General features: G+C 33.5%; 2 protein-coding genes across 2 annotated transcripts; one reads left to right on the top strand and one right to left on the bottom strand.

The window, feature by feature from the left end:
- Positions 1–628: 628 nt before the first annotated feature.
- On the top strand, positions 629–1,207 carry LOC107781678 (MADS-box protein SOC1-like). Its single transcript, XM_075222372.1, has 2 exons — positions 629–958; positions 1,049–1,207. Exons 1-2 carry the CDS (start codon positions 629–631, stop codon positions 1,205–1,207), a joined length of 489 nt encoding a protein of 162 aa, XP_075078473.1.
- A 5,356-nt stretch (positions 1,208–6,563) lies between these two features.
- LOC107781676 (calmodulin-binding receptor-like cytoplasmic kinase 2) lies at positions 6,564–19,430 on the bottom strand. The gene is made up of 6 exons (XM_016602413.2): positions 19,097–19,430; positions 8,786–9,021; positions 8,528–8,696; positions 8,338–8,427; positions 7,929–8,230; positions 6,564–7,119 (listed from the first exon to the last, which is right to left on the bottom strand). Exons 1-6 carry the CDS (start codon positions 19,365–19,367, stop codon positions 6,913–6,915), a joined length of 1,275 nt encoding a protein of 424 aa, XP_016457899.1. The 5' UTR covers positions 19,368–19,430; the 3' UTR covers positions 6,564–6,912.
- Between the last annotated feature and the right edge of the window lie 444 nt (positions 19,431–19,874).

Genomic DNA, 19,874 nt, shown 5'->3' with positions numbered 1-19,874 from the left:
ATGTCATTACAATATTTTTTTTTTTGTGTTATTATTATATGGATTACAATTGCTTCGATTCCTTTTTTTTATATATTGCAAATCAATTCAAAAAATGAAGATTAAGGTAATCTACATTGGTTCATTCTATACTTTTCCTTGATTTGGTGGTACAGTTCTGATTATACATAATTATACTCACCTCCCTCTCTAACTTTAAAATTATACTGACCTTCCCTTTCTTTTAAGTTTATTACAAGGATCCACTCACTAGAAAATAATTTATTGCAAAATGACACATATACCTTTGAATTAATCACAACTTTTATTATGTATAACCTTTCTTAAAGAGATTCAAGGTAGTTGATCGTCATTTATATTGATATAGAACGATAGAATTATTGTAAGTAATTTCATAAAAGAGAAGAGATAAATTTATCTTTATCAAATTATGGGAGATGCTTTTGTAAATAGTAAAACTTGAATCGGTCAATGAATAAATTCCAGAATTGAAAAAGGGTTATGATGGAATAGTGCATAGGAAACCATTTCCTCCTATAAATTTGCATGTTTGGCTCGAGCATGTACTCATTTTAATTTAAGTTACCAAACACTAAATTGTGTCTTTCCTTCTTCTCCTGTTGTAATCATGGAAAGAAATAGTTCTCAAATAAGAAAGAATGTTGAGAGGGACTTTGTCAGAGATAAACGTGCTGAAGTGGTTGCAATCTCCAATATGCAAAAAGCATTATGCAAAAAAGCAAAGGAGATTTCTATCTTATGCGGCATCGAGATTGCCATTCTTATCTTTTCAATCATAGGTCAACCATTTTTATTCGGAAGTCCGAATGTTGAATCGGTTGTTCGACGATTTTTGAAGGCAAAGCAGCCAATTGCATCTCCCTTAAGTGGTTACATATCATATGAAAGAATTAGCGGTCGCAAAAGAAAGGAGGAAATGGACAAAAAGAAAAAGAAGGTAGAAGAAAACAAGGACAAAGAAAAAGCTCTGGAAAGTATTTTCACATACTGTCCATCAGAAGATTTCAATCTGACTGATTTGGAAAAGTTTGAAAAATTAGATCAAAATATCAAGAAACTTTCAAATTATTTGATTGAGGAAATTGCTCAGTTGCAGTTTGTGAATGACGCAGAAGATCCAAACTTAGCACTTGAAATGAATGTGACTAGTTCTTCGACTTTACCATCTAATTGGTTAAGTCTCTAACTGGAAACTTCAATGTAGTAGATCTAAATGAAGTCTATGGAGTATGTTATTTCCTAATAATGATCTATAATATGGAATAAATTTTTCAAAGAGTAAATGATTATTGTTGTTTATTGTTTACATTTTTCCCCTCCCATTACATATTATCCCCTAAGCATATATTTCTTTGCACAAATTTTTAACTCTTTTTTGTTTTTTTTAGGATTGTTTGCATTTTCGATCTTTCAAAGAAATGCACGTGCGATATATATCCTTCTTGAGTTTTGCTCTACATGGTTCATCTTTATATTGATTTAATAAGGCTAAATTACTAGATAGTTCCTTAAACTTGACATGAACTATCAGATAGACACTTCCACTTTCGTAGTGATTATTTAGTATCGCATGAACACATTGGTTTGGCACTTGCTCTCTCATCCCTCCCACAACCTTTTCCTATATCTAAAATTTCTATTTAGTCCGGCTGTAGTTTTATAGATTTACATGTGAATTTCGTTAGATCGATCATACAATTATGACCAATCAAGTAGAGATTCATTAGCCTACTAGAAAATTAACATTAGAAGGTTGACAAAAATAGTTGATATTGATGTGTTCAGTGAACAAATAAAATCCTAAGACCTGTAAATTTAAAAAATAATACATGTAATTAGAAAATAAAAAGAAGAAAAAATATAAGAAAATAAATATTTCCTTCCCCTTCATCCCCTTCATCCCCTTCCCCTCCTACCCGACAACATAACTTCCCTCACCCCTTACCGTTCTTCTTTCCCACCGAGGTAGTTTCAGGATTGGGCTTTTAACACATTTGGTTGGTCAGTCAAATAATTACAAACACACGATATATCTACAAAATATATACAATAATTTACTAGGTTACTCATCTATTCATGATTTGAACTTAATTCCACCTTATTCTTTCTAATTTACTAGGTTCAAAATCATTACTTCTACTTACGCTTATCTAACGATTTTTCATACAACAACAACAACATACCCATTATAATTTCACAAGTGAAGCCTGAAGAGAGTAGTGTGTATGCAGACCTTACCCCTACCTGGCGAGGCGATTTTTCATACATATATAAAATTTAAGCCAATACTGAATTTGGATGAACCTATAGTTTTTTCACTAGATCTTCCCCCGCATTCGCATTTCTCATTCTAATAGAAAATATCCATCCCTCGTTACTCATCATCAACAATGACAACAATAGTCTGGGGAGGATAGTGTGTAGGCAGACATTGCCCTTTTTTTACAACGATTTACCAAGGACTTTATTCGTCACCTTGCCCCTACCTTAAAGGTAAAGAGATTGTTTCCGATATTCTTCCCCCCTCCCCCAGCTGAAAATTTGAGAAATATCAAAATAATTCCCCATCCCTACTGTCACGACCCGAATTTCCCACCCTCGGGAGTCATGATGACGCCTACTTGTGAAAGCTAGGCAAGCCGCGTAATATAGAATCCCTAACTCTTTTATTTAGCCCTTTTAACAATTTAAACTAACATGTGATTAACAGAGAAATATTAACGATAAATAGATACAAACGGAAGACTTAATCTGATAAATTGACCATAAACAGTACGACAATGCCAACATACATCTCTACCCGAAACCCGGTGTCACAATATCAGGACTGTCTATGAATACTACATACAAATGTCTGAAAAGAAAGTACAATCTGTCTCGGAAGCAAATAAAAACAGAATATACATAAAGATAGAAGAGAACGCCGGGCCTGCGGACGCCTGCAGGACTACCTCGGGATCTCTAACTAGACTGAAGGCAGCCACACAATGCTACGGTCCAAAAGCTGCTTCTCCGGGATCTGCACATAGTGCAGAGTGTAGTATCAGCACAACTGACCCCATGTGCTGGTAAGTGTCTGGCCTAACCCCGGCGAAGTAGTGACGAGGCTAGGACCAGACTACCAAATAAACCTGTGTAATTATATAATATGCAGCGGAAAATAAAACAGAAATAAACAAGTAAAGATGGGAGGGGGTACATGCTGTGGGAAAATATCAGTACCAACAGTAAATTAAGAGAAAAACATAAGAACAATTTAGAATTTACAGCAAAACAATAAAGAACCCATAACCAATCTATGAACACTTCAAATTATCAATTGTTGCAGCGCGCAACCCGATCACAAAACATAATAACTCTGTTGTGGCGTGCAACCCGATCCATATCATTTATCACTGTTGCGGCGTGCAACCCGATCCAATTATATTATTGTTGCGGCGTGCAACCCGATCCAAATATAATAGTATTGCGGCGTGCAACCCGATCCAAATATAATAGTATTGCGGCGTGCAACCCGATCCAAATATAATATTATTGTGGCGTGCAACCCGATCCAAATATAATATTGTTGCAACGTGCAACCCGATTAAAATATAATATTATTGTGGCCCGCAACCCGATCCAAATATACAGTTCAACACCAATCACAATGAGAGTCCCAGCAAGGGATCAATAAAGAACCAACACTATCTCGGTAAGGGAATCGACGGTATAAGTAAATACGTCCCGGCAAGGGAAAATCAGCTATAACCAAACTTGTTCCAACATCTAACTACCTTGATTAGCACCAATTCTCAATCATAAGTAATTTCCACGAGGATAATCATAATCCTTGTTCAACTCAGAGAATCAACAACTTAGGCATTCATAGTATTTATTCAGAACACAACAATTTCAATTTAAGACTCACGGGGTCATGCTTGATACCAACGTATAAATACTCGCCAACATGCATATACGTCGTACTCATCAAGTAACATGTAGAAAATAGGACTCAACTCCTAATCCCTCAAGCTAAGGTTAGACCAAACACTTACCTCGATGCCACGAACACAATTCAAACCTCTACTATCTCTTTACCTCTTGATTCCACCACCAATTTGCTCGTATCTAGCCACAAGTTACTTAATTACATCAATAAATGCTAAATGAATCAATTCTAATACATGAAAATGAGTTTTGTAAAGTTTTACCCAAAAAGTCAAAAATCGCCCCCGGGCCTACATGGTCAAAACCCGAGGTTCGAATCAAAACCCGATTACCCATTCCCCCACGAACCCAAATATATAATTTGTTTTGAAATTGGACCTCAAATCGAGGTCCAAATCCCCAATTTTTGAATAAACCTGGTTCTACCCGAAACACCCAATCCCCCCCATGAAAATCATTGATTTTGAGTTGAAATCATGTGAAAAGATGTTAATAATTGAAGAAAACGAGTTAAATTGACTTACAATCGATTTGGAAGAAGAGTTGTCTTTGAAAAATTGTCCAAGAGTGTTTTGGTTTTGAAAGAGTGTGAAAATGAAAGATTTTCGGCTAAGTTATAAAATTGCAGGTTGCAGATGTCGCATTTGCGACCAGGGTTCGCAATTGCGAACCCAGACTTCTACTAAGTTCGCATTTGCGAAGAAGTTCTCGCATTTGCAAGTTGGGAATTGCGAACAACTTGTCGCATTTGCGACGACTGGCTGAAACTAGGGGGATCACATTTGCGATAGAACCCTCGCAATTGCGAGGTAGGTTGGCCTGGGCTACATTTCGCATTTGCGACATGACCCTCGCATTTGCGAACTCGCATTTGCGAGCCAGGCTTCGCAAATGCGAAGCCTACGGGCCTGCACTGAAACAGCTGAAAACCTGCAATTCTCCAAGTCCAAAATCCACCCGTGGCCTATCCAAAACTCACCCGAGCCCTCGGGGCTCCAAACCAAATATGCACACCAACCTAAAAATATCATATAGACTCGCTCGTGCATTCCAATCACTAAAATAACATCAACAACTATGAATTTAGCATCAAAATCATGAAATTTCTTAAGAACTTCAAATTTTCCAATTTTTCTCAAAAATGATCCGATTCACGTCGTTTCAAGTCCGTTTCTTACCAAATTTCACAGATTTATCTTAAATCACATATAAGACCTGTACCAGGCGCCGGAACTAAAATACGAGCCCGATACCATCAAATTTTAAACACTTTTCATTTCCAAAACTCATAAACAATTCCAGAAAATAATTTTCTTTAAAAATTTATTTCTCGGGCTTGGGACCTCGGAATTTGATTCCGGGCATATGCCCAACTCCCATATTTTCCTACGGACCCTCCGAGACCGTCAAATTACGGGTCCGGGTCCGTTTACCCAAAATATTGACCGAAGTCAACTTAAATCCATTTTAAAGGTAAAATTCATCATTTTTCAAAGATTTTCACAAAATGGCTTTCCGGCTACGCGTCCGGACTGCGCACGCAAATCAAGGTGATACCGAAAGAGTTTTTTAAGGCCTCGGAATGCAGAATTTACATTTAAAACAAGTGATGACCTTTTGGGTACCCCAGAGATTATTGGTAATAACTTTCAGTTCCATTACTTGTTCAAATCCACTTCATATAATCTAAGCATGACAATTGGATGCAGTGATTATTTATAAAGAGCATAAAGTGTGGACGCACAATTTTTTCAAGGCATTTAGCATTGTAAAAATTGCACGGACTAGCCAGTTTTCGGACTGGTCATTCAAAAATAGCCAGCGTTTGCAAAGTCATTGAAAAAAGCCACTATTTTGCTACAACACGAAAAGTTCCAGCATAATATACTGGAGATCGGTACACATATGTGTTTAACTTCCAGCATATTATGCTAGATCTCCAATACGGGAAAAGTTCCAATATAATATACTGGAGATTGGAGCACCGGTGCTCCAATCTTCAGTATATTATGTTGGACCGGCATATTATACTGGAACTCCAGTATATTATACTAGAGTATTTTTCCGGATTTTGAACAATATTTTTGTTCAGATTTATCTTTACATGAAAAATGGCTAAATTTCAATTACTTTTGAAATTGTGGCTATTTTTGTATGACCACTTGTAAATCTGGCTATTTTTGAATTTCTCCCTTTAGCATTGGTTGCTATTAGCTTGAAAATATTTAGCTCTCCAGAAACTATTTATTTTTGATAGCTGAAAAAGTGTATAAAACTTGCATACTCGAGTATATATATATATATATACAAACACACACACACAAACGTATCGTACCAAACTCAAAAGCAGTTATACAATATCATTTTTCCAGCTATAAACAAGTCAAAATTACTGCACTTAGCACAACTTTGATATAGAATATTTTCACTCATCCTCCCAAATATTTTACGTGACACGCAGCGGCAACACCAGAAGTTTTAACAAGGGAAATTTTGAAAAAGGCAAAAAATACTAGTACATTAGAATTTGAACTTGCGACCTAGAGAAATTGTACCCTTGTGACTAAAGCCATGACAATTTAGTATCAAAAGATAAAAGGGAGGAAATGATATTTTCATTGGGATGAAATTTTCGAAGCATGTATGCAAATATAGTCCCTAAGAAAGATACCAAAAAATTGTTGAGTTTCCTTCTTAAATAGATCACTATATACAAGCCAATGGTATGGACAGTTTGCCCCTTCACAATCTTTGCCAAAATCCCAAACTTCCTTTAATTGCAAAGTACTTATCTCTCCCTCAAATCTATTAGTAGCTATCTTCATATTCCAATGTTTATGCAACTATCACAAAATATATCTTGTCTTCTTTTGATTGATATCTTTCTCATCATATACATTCTGTTCATTCTTCTATAATTGATAGGCTGCTCTGCGAGTCGAGAGAGAGTGAGCGCGTATTTCATCCTGCTAATTCTTTGTAATCCTTGCGGATGCTCCATAGAATCTCAGCACACTTCCTCATAGTAGGCCGGTTGTGTCGATGAGGAGCCAAACATTGCAAAGCTAGTTCATAAATTTTTTCCATGGCCAAACTATTTGCAGCAGATCTTTCTAGCCTTGGATCTAAAGTTAAGATTGCATCTCCATTTGTGAACTTCTTCATTGCCTGTTTATTAACCAGCTTTTGTCAAACACTTCATTGGTGAACAAATGGTGTAAAAACCTACTTTATCAACCTATCTAGCTAAAAGAAAATACAGTTAAAAAGGGTCATAAGAGATTTTTACTATAAGATATAACTTGTGATTTCACCTATCAATCCAAAATTGCATGAGATAAGAATTGGGATGATTTAACCAAAGATACAATGCTAGCATCTTCCCCAAGGAGTTGTGGGTTGTTTTATGCCAATTTGGGTCTACCTTCACCTTTAAAAACAGATGATCAATCACCCGTGACAAGTCCTCCCCTTAATTTAGCCCCCCAAAAAAAAGAAGTGGGTTAACCTCCGCTCCAAACTATTCTAGGCCAATTCTAGTGAGTGAGTCAATCAATCTTGTCCAAGAAAACTAGCGCCCGCTCTCGCACATATGTGTAGGAGGGAGTACAAATGAAAGTGAACATTTATTGTTTTGTTTCCTTTTTTCTTCGAAGTGATTAGAAGGAAGGCACTGGATTGATCATCTGCTTCTCACATTCCATAAATAGCAGGGACACTGAGAAATATCCAGAAAGACATTTCGGGAATCGGCCAGATTCTATCCGTTTTCATTCGTTCGAAGAAAGGAAGGCCCCAAAAGAATCAAAAGTAGATAGGTGTAAACTACTCTTTCGAGGAAAAAAGAAATGATAGTGGATCAACATAAGCATACGGCAATTCATATCCATTACAATTTCATTCAACTAACAATTACGAATTATCATAAAAGCTAGAAAAACTTCTTTTTTTGCAGTGAAATTGGGAAAAAAACATACCCATCTTGCAGTAATTCGCTCTTTGATTTCCCTTTTTGGCTCGATAGGCCGCCTTCCAGTAACAAGTTCCACAAGTAAAACACCAAATGAATAGACATCACTCTTCTCAGTAAGTTGATAGGTACTGAGGTATTCAGGATCTAGATAACCGGCAGTCCCTTTAACTTGGGTAGAGACATGCGTGGCTCCGGATTCAGTGTCAGCTGCTAGCCTTGCAAAGCCAAAGTCAGCCACCTTAGCTCGAAGGTTTTCAGTGAGCAGAATATTAGAAGACTTGATATCTCGATGGATAATAGGGTGATCTGCATCCAAAGCGACCTTTCTTTTATGATATACTGGAAGAATAAGAAATCCTAGACAAATAAGCCAAGAATTCAAGAAAACCTGAAAGCTCATAACACAAATTTACCAGTATACATATGCAAATATGTAATTGCATGTCCAACATCTATTCCAATGTCTAGTCTTGATGCAAAATCAAGAACATTTCCAGGACCACCTGCAGCATTAAATGTCATCACTATAAAGGATAAGTATCAAAATTCCAGAGCCAAACATTGATGGAATTGAGAATTGCAGAAGTAAGACGAAGAACTCACAGTCCAAGTGTTCTCTAAGAGTTCCATTAGGAACATACTCAACCACGATAATCCTTTCTTCTCCACGCTCCAAGAATCCATAAAACTTTACTAGATTCAGATGTTCTATTTTTTCCAAAGTTCGAACCTCGCTTTGAAATTCAACCCCCAAATGTTTATCATGTATAGTCTGCAAATACAAGGCAGTTAAGTAGTCTTGATAATATTCAAGCTCTTGAACATATACAGGAACAAGCTTGCAATTAATAGTAAGCTCACATTTTTGGCACGTTTGATTGCGACAACCGTTCCATCCTCAAGGCGACCCTTGTAAACTATCCCAAAACCACCTTGACCAATTTTAAGGCTTGGGGAAAAGTTCCTTGTGGCCTTGTAGATTTCTCCCATGGTGAATTTAACACTCCCTGCCTCTTTTGCGTGGATTGAATTACTTTCACTAGCATAGATGCTTCGACCTCTACTGCGTCTCTTCTCACTTCCGCCATCAGATGCAACTGATCAATTTGCAGCCAAGTAAATTTGTTAAGCATCTGTTTAAGTATTTACTGAACTTTCTTTCTCTATTGAAAAAAAAAAAAGAATTTAAGTGGAGTTTCAGCTGTATGGAATAGCAAAAATCACAATGCAAGAATTATTGTCAATGGGATAAGAAGGATTGCAGCAATAGAGAATTTTAGGCCTTAATCTCTGTAACATTTAGCATGAGGCTAAAAGAACTTCGGGAGCAATAATCTAGCTGAAATGCAAATATAAAAGGGAAGGGCAAAAGGTTTAATCGCATAGTGCCTGCACATGAAGTTTTGAAATTGATTGTTTCTACTCTTCCTGTTTCAAATGGCCATCGGAGAATGAGAATAGCCGGCAAATCAGTAGACGAAAGTCAAATGATTTCTTGTGGAAAATTATAGCCGCCAATAAATTACACCAATCATGCCTAAGAACCTTAATAAATTGTTGGCTAAATATTTCCAAGTCATCTACATTAGTTCGGCTTCATATTTGTCTGCTTTAACTCAAAGGGTCATACAGGTCCCCTACTAAGTTTAGTGCAGCTCAAACTCCTCTCCAATAGCAGAAATCATGCCTGAGAATCTCTATTAATTGTTAAATTTTTTATCCCACGGCTCATCTGCAGCGGTTCACTAATCCTTACAGTTGCAAGGTGTATATTGTCTACTTTGATCCAATAAACCTCACAGTTGTCGGCTAGTTTTTACACTGCTCACTACACATATTCTACAATTCAATTATCAAGACAATCTTTTCTCGGACCCCAACATAAACAACTCATCTATGATAGTTGTAAAACACTATGCAATTCGGCCCCATGGCCCTTAGCAGAAGCTAGTCCAAAATTTAAGCCAGCAGGGTGTCAGGTATTATCGCACCAAATATTCTCTCTGACTATGAGTTTAGTATAAATTTATGAACTAAAAGTTTTGAACTGCATCTGAGGATGTGCGTTCACTCTGTCAAATCCTTGGCGTTAAGTTTTATTAAAAGGCTAGCATGATTTTAATTTCTTACTAGTCTTAGGGTACGGGTACGCGCTTTGCGCGTGTACCCTGTATCAATGAGTATGTAATCTTAAAATATTTCGTCTATATAACTTCTCATATTTTGTTTCTTTCTTAATTATTTTGCTTTATTTTTTTATTACACTTAACTATGGTATTATTCTAATTTTTTCACAAAATTATACCTCGTAAGTTTTGAAAGAATAAGTCATCCACAAACTTGACTTATAATGAGTGATGTCATTAAAGTTGAACTTTATTATTGGATCAGGTTATATGCAAACTTAACTACGTTAAAATGATAGATTACTTTTTTAATATTTAAATAATATTCTCATTTTCCAATCTTTATTTTTGTGATTCCATGTAGTCGCTCATATTTTTTATTTTATTTTCTTCATTTAGCATAATTGTGCTATTATTCTAGTTATGAAACTACTCCTCCTAATATTAAAAATAATGAATCATGAATAAACTTAGCATATAATGAGTGATGTCATTAAAGTAGAATCATTGTTGAATGAGGTTATAGACTTATGTTTTCCTTTTCTTTCGAATTATATTTACTTATATTATGTTAAAACTTATTTTATTATGTTTTAATTTTATATAAGAGTATTATGTTATTTTTTTTTTGATTTTGAATTTATGTTATATTTTCACTTACATTTTATTTGCTTTAGTATTTACTTATTAATTCAGATTGCATGCCATTCTTTTCAGTTAGAATTGATAAATTATTTTTTTCGTAAAATATTTGAGCAATGTTATGATATTATATTTATAAATATTAATTGTTTTATCAATCATGTAGTCCATGACGTTCTTACAAAATATGTACTTTTAAATTTTATAATTGATTAAAATAAAATATTATTAATTTAATATATATATATATGAATTATTTTAAAAATATTAGTTATAAATATATGATTATCATTAATATATTTTCAAGAAATAATATTTATCTTAAATGTCAAATTTAATATTATTTATAAATGCATATATTTGTTAAATATAGCTTTCAATTTTTGATAATTAACTTTATATTTAAAATTTAATCTAACTATGTAATTACGCTTGTGCAACCAAACAATACACTTGTAATTATACAGTAATTACACTATGACAAACAAACAGGTCTCGTAATTACAATATTGTATAATTACTACCCTAGTAATTACACCAATTTTGATTATCTGGTGGCTTTCCAAACAAACCCTAAATATTTCCTAGTTGATCTTAATCCTAAAAGGTATAGTATTGGACAAGTTATTCCACTCCTAACAAGATTAATAAGATGATTCTATTTTAATTCTACCTTATAGATTGACAAACTATAATTACTTTGTGCATTGTATATAACGAAATAATTTTTACAAACAAATTCTTACTCAGTTTTAAAATTTTAAATATTAGAAGTTCTTACATAGTTTAGATAAAAAGATTTATTAATATTTTTTAAAATTTTAAAGTCTTAACATTAAAAAATAATTAAATGACAAATATTTTATTAATTTCAAAGTTCTAAAGTTTCCTTGTTGAACTTTGCATGTAAATAATAACTGCATATAAATTATGAGAAATGCACGTGCAAATTGTTGCCCAAGTTAAGCCAAAAGATAGCAGACAATATTAGGAAAAGTCTTACTCCCTCTGTTCCAGTTTATGTGAACCTATTTTCTTTTTGGTCCGTTTCAAAAAGAATGAACCCTTTTTAAATTTGGTAACAATTTAGCTTAAAGTTACAACTCTACCCTTAATGTGAAGCTTTTATAACCATACAAATACTCTGGGCCCCATTTGGACTTGTTTAGGACCACAAATTCCAAAAGTCTTCATTTTTTTCTTAAACTCCGTGCCCAGTCAAACATGTTCACATAAATTGGAACGGAGAGAGTAGTTAACATTAAAAAAATAATTAAATGACAAATATTTTATTAATTTCAAAGTTCTACAGTTTCCTTGTTGAACTTTGCATGTAAATAATAACTGCATACAAATTATGAGAAATGCACGTGCAGATTGTTGCCCAAGTTAAGCCAAAAGATAGCGGACAATATTAGGAAAAGTCTTAGTTGATGTTTTAAATATTAAGCCTTCCTACACGGCTTAATAAGAATTTTTTTTATTGTTATTATTTTGCCTTTACAAATATGTTATATGATAAATTTAAATAAGGAAGGATTCAATATATAAATTTAGTTGATTTTAAAATCTTAAATATTAGGAAAACAATTAAATGACTATTCCTAAATTTAAGGAAAATAACTAAATGACGATTTTGTCTAGAGTGAAAGCTATTTTTAAAAGGGTAAAAAAGACGAACGATATTTCGCTAAAGGCCTTCGCGCTTTTAATATAATATAGATAGATAGATATAGATAACCTCATTAAGCCCTCAAGCCTCCTCCTCAACCCTCAAGTAATTGGCTTAATTTTTCTTCCATTATAAACTACGCATCCAATTTCTAGTTTTGGTTGGTTTTTCACTTCCGTTAGAAAAAAAGATTTAACATGTGTCATGCAAAAGGTTACATGAATCTCACTTCTTCAGTTCTCACAATAGTAAAATACCATTTGTCTGGCTCTGATCTGAGTTTTACACTTCTTCGTGAGGAGTTAAAATTTAACCAATAAATTTGATTACAAGTTAAATTTAAGTTGCACTCTTGTTACATATAGGAAAACATCCATACAACCAACCTATGTGGAATAGAACTTGGTATCAAACAACTTTTAAATTGAGTATTACGAAGTTAAATTTTGTACCTATGGCTTGTTCTGATCTCACTTCTGTACTTCTCATACAGAGTTAATATCAACCTTTAAATTTTGTATTCTTTGTTATGAAATCATCTAAACTCTGCATAACCAACCAATGTGGAATTGAACTTGGAAATCAAACACATTCATGTAAAATCCGTCTCAAACTACTGTAATACTATTAATATTAATCAATGAGAATGACTCAAATATATGAAATGCATCATTTTCCTTTCCACTCAAACACAGCCTCGGGATCCAAATCCTAAAAACCTAATGTGTGTTGTACCCAAGATTTATGCATATATACATGATATATAGTGAAATTTTTCTATGCACATTGTTTATTTCAAGGGCAAAATAATGGATGCACCTGCACGGCTGCACCTATTGTTTTTGAGATCTATCTTTGCAAAGGCGTATCTAGTATTTTAATAGTATGAGTGCACTATACTACCGTCTAGTTTGACTCTATCAAAATTTGTGTGACAACAACTTATCAAGCAAACCGTAGTTAATACTATTATTACAAGGAAATATCATATAAAGGGAAACAGAAGAGCTGGACTATGAAAGGGGCACACAGCCACCAATGAACCAAAGTGGCATCTTGTGCATGGGTTCACCCAGATCTAATTAAGTATTATACCAGAAGAATTAGAGTGCTATATGCAGTCTAGGGACAGGAGCATGGGTCACGTGAACCCACTGTATCTTTGCTCATGGGCAAATCCAAATGCTAAGATGATGAATTTACTAGATTAATCAATCTTAAAAGCCCCTGCTGACTCTCCTAGTTCTCATGTTCTTGATTTAATCAACCCTGTCACTTTTGCTTCTAAAATATCAGTGTATTTTACAATAATAGCACACTATCGATCTCATTTTCCAAGTTATTATGGCTAATTAGACCTTTACCTCCAATTATCTAGCCTAATTGCGTAAAAACTCTTTTACACTAGCGATGCATTTTAACCTGTTGTGGCTGGTTAATTGTTTCATTTTCCAGGTTATTATGGACAAGAACATTGGACGGTAACGTAATTATTTCTTAGGTGAGCCGATTATGGAAAATATAATTTTTTATATTGTAAGTGCATAAAAATCATAATATCATGAATTGACGGTGTAAAAAATATTTACTAAATCAGGATTACTTAAAAGGTACTGCAAGTAACTCTACTTAACCGCATAGATTAATAACAGGGCCGACCAGAGTAGGGTTGTGCATAATTTGGTAAATACTCCCTCCGGTCCAAAATAAGTAATTTTTTGGTCTTTTTCTTGTGGTCCAAAATAAGTGATTTTTCCAGATTTTAAGAATGAATTAATTATTTTTTTCCTATATTGTCCTTGGAGTAAATAATGTTGGAATATGTGTTAGGAGTATTTATGTGAGATAATAAAGGTTAATATGGTCAATTCCATTGCTAATTAATGCTAAAAGGTGGATTTCTTAATCTGTGTGAAAACATCCAAAAAATCACTTATTTTGAACCGGAGGGAGTACCGAACTACCGTACCGTAACCGAAAATTTTGGTATTTGGTATTTGATATTTTGGTATTCCGTATGGTATTTGGTTTAATTTTTTTTTAAAAAAAATTGGTATTAGGTATGGTATTTGGTATTTTAAAATGAAATACCAAAATACCAATAATGTACGGAAATATATATTACTCCCTCCGTTTCAATTTATGTGAACCCATTTGACTGGGTACGGAGTTTAAGAAAAGAGAGAAGACTTTTGAATTTGTGATGTAAAATGAGGCACATATATTTTGTGTGGTTATATCATTGCATAAAGGCAAATTGTTTCCAAATAAGGAAATGGGTCATTTTTTTGGCACGGATCAAAAAGGAAATATATTCACATAAATTGAAACAGAGGGAGTGTATTGTACAATATACATATTATTACTTATAACATAAATATAAAAAATCTAAAACTTTGTTTTCCTTTATTCTCTAAGTTCATCAATTAACTCTAAGTAAGTAACAAGACGTTTCTAATGATCAATTTTATTCTTTTATGTACTGTTTTCTCTCTCTAGGTTGATATTTACTAGTTTTGGACAAAACTTTTGTCAACAAACGTTTTTAGTTTTGTACTTTTGAGTACTTTAATGAAGAATATTACAGTGTATGACTTTATGCATTAGTTAGTATTCAAACCGAATAAACCGAAGTTACCGAACCGAATAAACCGAAACTGAAAGGAGAAAAACCGAACCATACCAAATTTAATTAGGTACGGTATTGGTATAGCATTTTAAGAAACCGAATACCGAAAATAGCGAACCAAAATGCTTAAATACCGTACCGTACTGTACCAACCGACGAACACCGCTAGGCCAGAAGGGAGGCCACTAAGGCCTTTGCTTTAGGAACTTCACCCCATTTCCTAATAATAGTATATGTATATGTTGCTTTTTCATTAAAAATTAATAAATACTATGGTACAAAAACTAAAAAAAAATATAAAAAAGGAAAGTAAACTTTTGAAAGAGTGCTTAATATTTAGAAATAACTTCGGTAACAGCAATAACTCGTTTAGATTCTCGCCTTCCTCTGAATATAAATTATTCTATTTACGTCTAATTTTGGAATAAATGACCAAATTATGCTTCTCATTTTTCACTTCTTACGAGAGACATGTACTTCTATTTTTTTCCCCCCTTTGTCCAAGTATGCTATTAAATTCTGTCAAATACAAGGCATGTAGTGCATTGCACATTTTTAATTACATGTTCTATTTCACTATTTGAAGCATTGCAACAAGCAAATTAACGTAGTGCAACTCTATTTTGAAATAATTAAAGTTATCAAAGTCAAGAATCAAGTTCAATTATTCTAATTTTATTCTATTGCCTCTTTTTTTAATCTAAAATTTGATATTTTTATATTTTTCTTACCTTAGATAAATAAACGTGCCAAGAAATATTAAATGGATTGCCCCGTATAATATCACATAAAAAAATTATTAAAAGAAATTGATTAGTAAAAGAATAATTAATAACTTTGCAACTCATAGGGCTGTTCATGGTTTGACGAAAAACCGATCCAAACCGAAAACCGAACCAAACCGATTTAGTAAACCGATATTTTTCTTGGTTTGAATTGGTTTTAGTTTTAAATTTTAAAAATAGATAATATTTGGTTTGGTTTTGGTTCTATTATAAAAAACTGAAAAATAAACCAAACCGATAAATTATATATAAAATTTAATAATTATTTATATAAAGTATCACATCTTTTTGCAAATAATTTTAATTATTATATATAGATTTTGGTTTATACTATTTATATCTTAAAAGATTGCTTAAGCCCAAAGTCATAGGAATTGACCAATTTCTTTTCCTTAAGAGACTCAAATTCTATAACCCTAGTCTCTCGGTATCTACTTTTGCTAACAGTAGACTAAGAGTTACAAAAAGTTCTACCACAAAAGTCAAAAAAAGCAATTCAAATTGCAAGACTACGAGCTATAGTTTGAGAAGATTTTTATGAACGTAAAAATCTAATTTCAGTAATTTATTACAATGATTACTTTATCATTGATTCAACAAAGTGATGTTAGGCATTACATTTTAAATTAATTTTTCTTTGTTACCCACTTGACCTTTTATTGATTCAACAAAGTGATGTTAATCAATATTTATTCTTGGCATCTGATAAAATGGGTCCTAATTTATTTCAGATGAAAAGGACCGAGGTTGAAGATTTGGAGGTCACCTTAAAAAATACTACTCCAGCTACACCAACATCTGCGGCAACTCAAGCACATGGTAACACTCCTGATATTTCTACTATGCGCAATCCTCCTAAAAAGCAAAAAAGAACAACTCTGTGTGATCGAGACCCTAGGCCTGGGGGAATGGTCGGGAAAAATCTAAAATTTGGCCACACTTCACAAAGTTTACTGATAAAAGAGGCGATCTAAGATCAAAATGCAATTACTGTCCGAAAGATTTTGCTTGTCCTAGTAGGAATGGAACTTCTAACCTTTGGGCACATTTAACCAACAAGTGTGATAAATCCGCTTTCAAGGTAATTGATAGGAAGCAACCAACACTCAAACTTATACCTATAAAAGGAGGGGAACAAGGAAGTTTAGAAAGGGTTGTTTATAATATTGCTGAGGTTAGGAGGGCAATTGCCGAGTTTGTTATAATTGATGAACAACCATTTAAAGTTGTTGAGGGGGAAGGGTTTAAGAGATTAATGTTGGTTATTTTGCCTAATTATGAGTTACTTCTCACATTACTGTTGTTAGGCAATGTTTGAAAATTTATCATGAGGAGAAACAAAAGCTTAAAAGACTTATTAGAGATCAGCGTATATGTATTACTAGTGATACATGGACATCAATTCAAAATTTGACTTATATGGTCATTACTGCCCATTGGATCGATGATGAATGAAATTTGCAAAAAAAAATTCTCAACTTTTTTCAAACTCTAGATCATAAGGGTGAGACAATTGCTAAGGGTATTGAGGCTTGTTTATTAGATTGGGGGATTGAAAAACCATTCATATTGACACTAGATAATGCGACAACTAATGATGCTGCAATCAAATACTTGAAAGGGAGAATTAATGATTGGAAAGGTGTCATCTTGGAAAATGAATTTTTGCATGTTAGGTGTAATGCACATATCCTAAATTTAATTGTAAAAGAAGGATTAAGTGAGCAACATGAGTCTATTTTTCAAGTGAGGATGGCTGTGAAATATGTGAAGTCTTCTCCTGCAAGATCTGCTTCCTTTAAGTCACATGTTGAGAAGGTCAAACTAGACACTCATGGTCTTTTGAGTTTAGATGTTGAGACAAGGTGGAACTCTACATATTTGATATTAGATACTGCAGTAAAATTTGAAAAATCCTTTTCAAAAATGTATATTGATGATCATAAGTACTTTAACTATTGTTTAGAATTGAGTAGAACGGCAGGGCATCCATCTTCAGAAGATTGACAGAATGTGAAAGCCTTTCTCAAGTTTCTTGAAATTTTTTACCAAACCACTTTGAAATTTTCAGGAACTTCACATATTACTTCTAATTCTTTCTTTCATGAGCTTTTTAATCTTCAAAGCTTAATTGTCCAATATTCTGATAGTGTTGATTCTATCTTGACTAATATGTCTAAGAAGATGAAACTTAAGTTTGATAAATGTTGGGCTAATTTTGAGGATATGAATATGTTGTTATTTGTTGCTGTTGTGCTGGATCCTCGGTACAAAATGAAGTATGTGAAGTTCCTTTTTAGCAAATTTTATAGTTCTTTGGAGGGAAAGGGAAAGTCTACCAAAGTGATGGATACTTTATCTCGCTTGTATAATCACTATAAGGATTCTATTTCTGGGGCTTCTAATGAAAATATTGGAGATCAAACTAGTGTGAGTCAAACTGATACAATGCATAGTTGTGATGTGTGGCAATCGCAATGGGAGAAATTTCTTGAAGATGAGATTAATATTAGTAATACGAGTGAGCTTGAGAAGTATTTGATGGATGATGTGGAGAAGAATAAGGATTTAAATGTCTTAGCTTGGTGTAAAGCTTCATCTGAAAGATATCCAGTTGTCTCTATGATTGCAAGAGACGTGCTTGCTATTCCTACGTCTATTGTTGCCTCGGAATCAGCTTTTAGCACTGGTGATCGGATTCTTGATTGTTATCGAAGTTCTTTATCAACAAAGACAGTCGAAGCTCTTGTTTATGTCAACAATGGTTGCGGTCATCATCTAAAGAATGCAAGCTTCAAGATCTTTTAGAAGAAATTCAAAAACTTGAAATCGTCGAAAAAGGTAATTTCCTCTAATACAAAATTTAATTTATTCGTTTTGATTTGGTTTATTCCCTCCACTGCTAACACTGTTGAAAATGCCCAGAAACCTCTTACAATGTGTAGAAGAGTTTAAATGAAGAGTAATGCTTATATGATAATTCTTTTTTCAGAATAGACACTGCTTTGAGCATTGACTAGTTTGGAGCTTAAGCTAAGGACGATGATGGAAGCAGCTGCGAAAGTGATCCTTATGAAGAAAAAAAGTAGAAGTGAATATGATATTACAGATTCTCTCATTCTTTTTATAGTTTAAATACATAATTTTTACTTTTAAATGGACAAAGTTGTCTGTAATTTGGAACTTTTATTTTGGCTGGTTTCTTTGATTCTATCATGTACTCCAACTTAGTTCACCCGGCACAGTTTTCTATTTTATCATTTATAATAACATCGACGGTATTAAAAAATTCATAACTCAAGTGCTTTTTCAACATACCTGAAGGAGCTTTAAATGAATCAGAAGAATCACCAAAGTTGTTACTCGAAGGTTTAGGCTCAGGCGGAGTGAAACATGAAACGAAAGCTTCAGCGACGGTTTTGGCGGCGATTTTGACCGGATTTTTACCTGGAGTTGACTTGTTTGAAGATGTAGTAGTGGAGGAGTAGGTGGATGTACTAGGTGAATGGGTCATGAAGCTGGAGGAGATAGATCCGGTGCCGGAACTAGATCTCCGGCGATCGGAAAATAGAGAATTTGGACTTTTCATGGCAAATGAAGAGGTGGAAATGGCGGGTAAGCAGTAGTAGTTGGGATATTTCAACTGTATATGAAAATAATGGGGTTTGATTTTTCTCGTATGGTAGTTGTGGGGCTAACGTGGGGTTGACGCCTAGTTGCTAACTAAGTCAATAAATACATGAAAAGGATATTTTCTTAATTAATACTCTAAACCTTATATATTAGATTTTTTTTCCTTTTCTTTTTTCATTTAGCTGCAGAATTTACAAGAAAGAAATTGTTTCAAATCAAATAAGGAAACGTCACCTGTTCTAAGGTATCAGAAGTTTACTCTTACTTTTTTTATAAAATTTTTGTAAAACGAAGAATTAAAAAATCAGATAGAAAAAAATATCAAATTAAGACTAACATTATCTTCCTAAGCTGCTAATGAACTATAATATTGTACTAAATTTTTAAACACGCACATTGCCTTAAAAAATTTAACATTCTTATGTATACTTCAATTAAAGTTATAAGATTGTATAGTCATTGA

The sequence above is a fragment of the Nicotiana tabacum genome, chromosome 1 (genome assembly GCF_000715075.1).
Source record: "Nicotiana tabacum cultivar K326 chromosome 1, ASM71507v2, whole genome shotgun sequence".
Classification (NCBI taxonomy): Eukaryota; Viridiplantae; Streptophyta; class Magnoliopsida; order Solanales; family Solanaceae; genus Nicotiana; species Nicotiana tabacum.
This window is presented reverse-complemented; position numbering and strand designations above follow the sequence as displayed.

Coding starts and splice junctions, on each gene's coding strand:
- LOC107781678 (XM_075222372.1), top strand. CDS start 629: ATGGAAAGAAATAGTTCTCAAATAAGAAAGAATGTTGAGAGGGACTTT. Junction 959..1,048: donor TGGACAAAAAGAAAAAGAAG/GTAGAAGAAAAC, acceptor GATTTGGAAAAG/TTTGAAAAATTAGATCAAAA.
- LOC107781676 (XM_016602413.2), bottom strand. CDS start 19,367: ATGAAAAGTCCAAATTCTCTATTTTCCGATCGCCGGAGATCTAGTTCC. Junction 9,022..19,096: donor TTCATTTAAAGCTCCTTCAG/GTATGTTGAAAA, acceptor CAAATTGATCAG/TTGCATCTGATGGCGGAAGT. Junction 8,231..8,337: donor ATATTTGCATATGTATACTG/GTAAATTTGTGT, acceptor CTTTGGATGCAG/ATCACCCTATTATCCATCGA.